The 6,050-nt window shown below is 43.2% G+C and overlaps 1 protein-coding gene across 2 annotated transcripts; it reads left to right on the top strand.

The window, feature by feature from the left end:
* The first annotated feature begins 246 nt into the window (after positions 1-246).
* On the top strand, positions 247-5,224 carry LOC115735822 (cellulose synthase-like protein E6). 2 transcript variants are annotated; one of them, XM_030667247.2, is made up of 8 exons: positions 247-557; positions 1,929-2,274; positions 2,383-2,526; positions 2,640-2,771; positions 3,147-3,359; positions 3,831-4,055; positions 4,141-4,488; positions 4,573-5,224. In XM_030667247.2, exons 1-8 carry the CDS (start codon positions 262-264, stop codon positions 5,104-5,106), a joined length of 2,238 nt encoding a protein of 745 aa, XP_030523107.1. In that variant the 5' UTR covers positions 247-261; the 3' UTR covers positions 5,107-5,224. The 2 variants fall into 2 exon arrangements, with proteins under 2 accessions (XP_030523107.1, XP_030523115.1); XM_030667255.2 differs by having other exon boundaries at positions 1,950-2,274.
* The last annotated feature ends 826 nt before the right edge of the window (positions 5,225-6,050 follow it).

Genomic DNA, 6,050 nt, shown 5'->3' on the forward strand with positions numbered 1-6,050 from the left:
TGGGGATGGGCAGCCGAATGATACAATTGGCCAATTTTGGCGTTTTGTTCGGTTTCTCTGTCCCTCCCCATTCTACTCTGGGGATGTGACTCGTCGACCGTGTCCGGGACCTCCCCACCATTTCTTCTGCATTGGTAGGTCCCCGCAGCAGTCCTTTTCATTGCACTCTTTGAAAAATAAACAAAACCCTAATCCCCCATATATATCAAGTGTGTGTGTGTGTGTGTTAGAGAGAGAGAGAGAGAGAGAGCAGTAAGAGAGATGGCTGTAGAGAGTAGAGAGCGAGGAGGAGGGCAGGGGCTTCCACTCTTCGAGACCAAGAAATTAGGCGGAGCAAGAATTGGTCACAAGGTGTTTGCTGCCACAATCTTGGGGTGCTTAGGGTGGATATGGGTGTACCGGTCCCTGCACTTGCCCAGGCCGGGAGAGAAGGGGAGATGGGCTTGGGTGGGGATGTTTGTCGCCGAGGTGCTGTTCGGGTTGTACTGGGTGGTCACCCAATCTGTCCGTTGGAACGCCGTGTGCCAGTATCCATTTAAGGAGAGGCTCTCACAGAGGTCGTTCCTCTTCTCGCGCTCGCACTAGCAATCTCGGTCCACGCTTATAAAATGATACGACTATTGATAGTTCAAGGGTCGTAGTTTTCGAGTTAAAATCCGAGGTATTTGTACTATACGCATGTCATTACTCTATGTTAAATAAGTTCTCTCCCACACAGAAGTTAAGTACCCTTGGACCAAGAAGTTAAGATCAAGGTAAAAATTCCGAGCCCGAGCTAGACTTACTTCCCTTATGGATAGATAGAACAATAATGGACACTCTGGGCTTTAAGCTAACCAAATATGAACTATTTCAAGGATTTGACATTGGACTTTCTTCATCCCCTGTTGAAGGACACGTCTTCCAATTACCCTTTTTTTCACTTTTGAGTTACAAAGATAAACATTTCTAACAACGAATTTCACATAATTAGAGACATGGTTGTATAAAGTTTCTTTCAATTAGAGAAGGAGGGGAAAATATAACACTTCATTTTAGTTGAGTTCACAAGTGTGGGATACTTGTAATTTACCAAAGAAAATTTTTCGTTTTGTAGTGGATTATGTTGGCCAAAAGTGGATCCGATGTCTGATCCCGTGTGAAGTCATAGAGCCAGTAGGCCAACAAGACCCTTTCTTGCTTTTTCTGCTGGGTAAATAACGCAAACGATATCTAAATTTTGGTCGACTATGTAATGTGATCAAACAATTTAAAATTTATTCAATATAACTCTTGAATTTTAGCACAACTGTAATGTTGTTTCTGAACTTTTAGTATTTAAATATGATCCATAAACTTTTGGTATTTGTTCAATTTAGTATCCGGACTATGTGAAAATATTCAGTGTTGCCTCCGAACTTGAATTGATGAGAGGATAATGTTGAATATTTTCATATTATCCCGGGACTGAATAGAACACGTACCAAAAGTCTATGGACTACATTGAATTATTAAATGTTTAGGAACGATATTGCACATCGGGCTAATGTTCATGGATTATATTGGACAAATTTAAATTGCAGAAACCACATCGTACATTTGACCAAAATTCGGAGACTATTTGTGTCGTCATCCATTTTCTGTTTATATCGATGGGATAGTTTTTTAGTAGAGTCTCAACGGGGTTAAAGGGAGCAAATTTTCAATTTTAAAAATGGAGTAACGCAGTTGGCCAAAAACCAAAAAAGTAGATGAAGATAATTAATGTTAAATTGGTGGAAACTCTGATGTGTTTTTGGTGTTTTCTCTTTCTATAAATGATTATAACGAAGAAAATCAATCAGAATGCAGAAAGTTACAGTAATCGACACTTGCGTCTTCTTGTGACATCGATTATGGAGCTCAACTGGTCATGCGTCATGACAAGGGTTTTAATAATTCATGTAAAGGTCATGTCCCATTCGTTGCAGATACGAAAATGATCTACCTGCCGTCGACGTCTTTGTGTGCACGGCCGACCCGGAAGCCGAGCCACCGGCGATGGTGGTTAGCACCGTCCTCTCGGCCATGTCCTTCAATTATCCACCGGAGAAGCTGAGCGTCTATCTCTCGGACGATGGAGGGTCGGCATTGACATTCTACGCACTGCTGGAGGCCTCGAAATTCTCCAAGTGTTGGATCCCTTTCTGCAAGAAATTCAAGGCCGAACCGAGGTCTCCCGGGGCCTATTTCGCCAGCCATTCCGACATGGGACGAGAAGACGCCACGGCCGGAGAAGAATGGTTCGCTACGAGGGTAAGTTTCTAGTCTCTCTAGGCACTGGTGCTCGCTCATGCACGCGTAAAAATATTGAGGCGTTGTTATTTCACCATTAAAATTCCATCTTCTTCTTCTGCTACAAAGAAACTGTATGAAGATATGAAGCATCGGATTGAAGAAGCCATGGAAAGGGGCAGCGTTCCGATGGAAGTGAAGGAGCAACATGAAGGTTTCTCGGAATGGAATAATCCAACCGTGACAAAGCGGGATCACCAGTCAATTGTGAAGGTAAAGCATTGTAAATTAATTGATTAATCAATTAATTAATTAATTAACCTTACTAATTTCATTAAAAAAATACTTGACATTATGTAAGTTTCCAATAATTTTTTTTTTGTCAGATCGTAATTGATGGGAGACAAGGGGATGCTGTGGATGATGTTGGATGCAGACTACCAACGTTAGTGTACTTGGCACGAGAGAAGAGACCTCAATGCCCTCACAATTTTAAGGCTGGCTCTATGAATGCTCTGGTACTCTATATCCTTTAGTCTGATAATAATTCGAGGAAAGAAAGAAATGGATACACATTAGGTTTATCTCATCGTCGAATCCGACAAAAGAAACCAAACATGATGTGCGCTGTCTACTGAAATGAATCGAAACAATGTCTTTTTGTTTTTCTTATCCGACATTATTTCACAAAACATAAATCAAATAACCTCACTTGAGTATATATTTCAACGTGGTCAGTATCCATTCGTTCAATTAAGCATAGTGTCACGGGTCTTCAAACTTTCCTATTAACATATTTTACCTTAACAATAAGTCTTTTCTAGTAATACGATGATTTAGTTTCATATTGCAATATTGCCTAATTATGTCTAGTTTGTGATTTTCATGCACAGATTAGAGTGTCATCCGTGATAAGCAATGCGCCCGTAATCCTCAACCTAGACTGCGACATGTACTCCAACGACTCGGATTCAGTACGAGATGCGCTGTGCTTCTTCATGGACGAAGAGAGAGGCCACCAAATGGGTTTCGTGCAATATCCTCAAAACTTCGACAACATTACGAAAAACGACATCTACTTCAACGTTTCTAGGGTTACCAATGAGGTAAAAGTCATCATCCATTCTTTCTCCTGCAGTGAGATTCAACTTGGTAGATATGAGATTTTGTAAAGGATCACTATTAACCGTCTTAAAAACTTAAGCTGTTAAATTAAAGTGTGATTTAATATTTAATTATTGTATTGCTTCTAGTCACGCTTAATCTAATCTTTTTGCATGAGGCTTGAAAATATTCAAAATGAGATTCCGTGAAAGCATTCCCAACTGTTTTAAAAATCTTAAGCTGTTAGACGAAAACGCGATTTAATATTTAATTATTCTATCATATAGATGAAACCAACGGCTACCAAAGTGGGAAATGATTTTTCCATATGAAACGGCCCAGAACCGGTTCCTTTGCACACCCCTCGCTTACGCTGTTGGACGAATGAGCCGTTTAATATTTAGCTTATGATACCATTATAAATGTAACTGGTGGAGTAACACGTTTGATGTTTTGGGTGCTGGAACGGGAAGATTGAGCTAAGAGAAGTGGGTGGATATGAAGCTGCTCCGTACTGCGGGACCGGATGCTTCCACAGAAGAGAGAGCCTCTGCGGGAGACAGTACTCCCGAGACCGGGAACCAGAATGGAGCTGTGAAGCTAGGACTAGGAGGGATGAAACTGTCGAGAGACTCGAGGAAGACTCGAAACTTGTTGCTGACTGCTCTTACGAGAAGGGTAGTCAATGGGGGAAGGAGGTCTGTCTCTCTCAAACACGCACACATTTCTGATGTTTCGCTGTCCTTGAAGATGCCTACACATGATGTTTCAACGCTTTTGCAGATGGGAGTGTCGTACGGGAATGCGGTAGAAGACATAGTGACGGGCCTGAGGATCCTGTCCCGGGGATGGAGGTCCGTGTACTACAACCCGAAGCGAGAGGCCTTCTTGGGCGTGGCTCCCAACACGCTCGACCTCTCGCTCGTCCAGTTCAAGAGATGGTCGGAGGGCATGTTCCAGATATTCATCTCCAAGTACTGCCCCCTCGCCATCGGACATGGCCACATCCCCTTCGGAGCTCGGTTGGGTTACTGCATCTACCTCTTGTGGGCGCCTCTCTCCCTCCCCACGCTCTTCTATGTCGCCGTCCCTCCCGTCTGCTTGCTTCGTGGCGTCTCCCTGTTCCCTCGCGTGATTCTCTCGTCTCCCTCTTCATGCTCTTCCATCGATGGTCCCCGTTGCCGCATCTGAGTCTTTTCTTTTGGGGGGTTGCAGGTCGGGAGCCCGTGGTTCGTGCCGTTCGCGTGCGTGTTCCTAGCCAGAAACGCTTATAGCCTGGCCGAGGCCGTGAGTTGCGGAGCCACGCCCAGAGCATGGTGGAACGCCCAGCGGATGCTCCTGATCCGAAGGACGACGGCGTTCTTCTTTGCCTTCGCGGATGCCGTTCTCAACAGGCTCGGCCTCTCCCAGATTGCCTTCGACCTCACGGTGAAGGTGGCGACGGAGGACACGGCGGCGAGGTACGAGAAGGAAATCATGGACTTCAGTGGGAGCTCCATGATGTTCGTCTCCATAGCAACGTTGGCATTGCTGAATCTCTTCTGTTTGGTTGGTGGAATGATGAAGTTTGGTGTGGACTTTAAGTTTACGGGGCAAATGGTTCTCGGGGGGCTTGTGGTCTTGCTCAATTCACCCGTTTACCATGCGCTGTTCATCAGGAGGGACAAAGGTTGCTTTTTAGCCTCAGTCGTGTTCAAGTCTTCTGTATTGGCTTCAGTGGCTTGTTTAATTGGAAATTTGATGGGCTGATTAAAAAAATGAGTTCGAGATTGATATTGTGAGAGTTACAGTTGTAATTTGATTTCTTTTGTTGGGAGTTTACTTATATGGATGTTTTACTATTGCACTTAATTTCTTCGACACTATAGTTGTAATTTGTCAATAGCTTACAAGTTAGCAGAGATGAGCATTGGTTTGCATGCGAACCTAGTCGGTTCTGGGTGTTCCGTCAGAGGGTTAGAACTACCGGTTCTAAATCGTATGAATAAACCCGTACTATATGTACAGGAGACTCAAACTCGGGCTAAAGAACACTAGAAGTGCCAAAACTTGTGTACGGCGCTCACTTTAGTGCCAAAACTTTCAAAACGATCATTTAAGTGCCAACTTTTTTAAAAAACGATCACTTGATTGCCAACTTCAATTTCAGGTGACGTGGCTTACCGGAAATCCGACACGTGCTTTTTTTATTAATATTTGAGCCGACGTAGCTCGGTAGAGTTGACACTAAAGTGATCGTTTTTTAAAAGAATTAGCACTTAAATGATCATTTTTAAAAAAAGTTGGCACTTAAGTGATCGTTTTGAAAGTTTTGACACTGAAGTGATCGTTTTTCAAAAATTTTAGCATTTAAGTGATTGTTTTGAAAGTTTTAGCATCGAAGTGAGCTCCGTACACAAGTTTTGGCACTTGTAGTGTACTTAAGCCCTCAAACCCGGATCTCTCGCTTTGCTTTGAGATTAGTTTCACGCCACTTCATCATGTGAAATCAACACATGATGTGTTTCAAAAACTATTAGAACAGGTCTCAAGTTTGAGCCCCGTGGAACAAATTTTGTCTAAAGTCAGTCTGACTTGTGCTTCCTATCAACTTTTCGGCGGTCGATCATCATGGACCTTGACAATGTAGGAAGGAAAGAGAGAACGGGAGAATGGGCGCATCGCTTCTCGAAATATGAAGAAAGAGAGGTGCT

Source organism: Rhodamnia argentea, chromosome 2 (genome assembly GCF_020921035.1).
Source record: "Rhodamnia argentea isolate NSW1041297 chromosome 2, ASM2092103v1, whole genome shotgun sequence".
NCBI classification, from domain to species: Eukaryota; Viridiplantae; Streptophyta; class Magnoliopsida; order Myrtales; family Myrtaceae; genus Rhodamnia; species Rhodamnia argentea.

Excerpts from the sequence above, each read along its gene's own strand:
- LOC115735822 (XM_030667247.2), top strand. The coding sequence starts at position 262 with ATGGCTGTAGAGAGTAGAGAGCGAGGAGGAGGGCAGGGGCTTCCACTC. Across the intron at positions 2,527-2,639 it reads ATCACCAGTCAATTGTGAAG|ATCGTAATTGATGGGAGACA; the intron begins GTAAAGCATTGT and ends TTTTTTTGTCAG. Across the intron at positions 4,489-4,572 it reads GCGTCTCCCTGTTCCCTCGC|GTCGGGAGCCCGTGGTTCGT; the intron begins GTGATTCTCTCG and ends GGGGGGTTGCAG.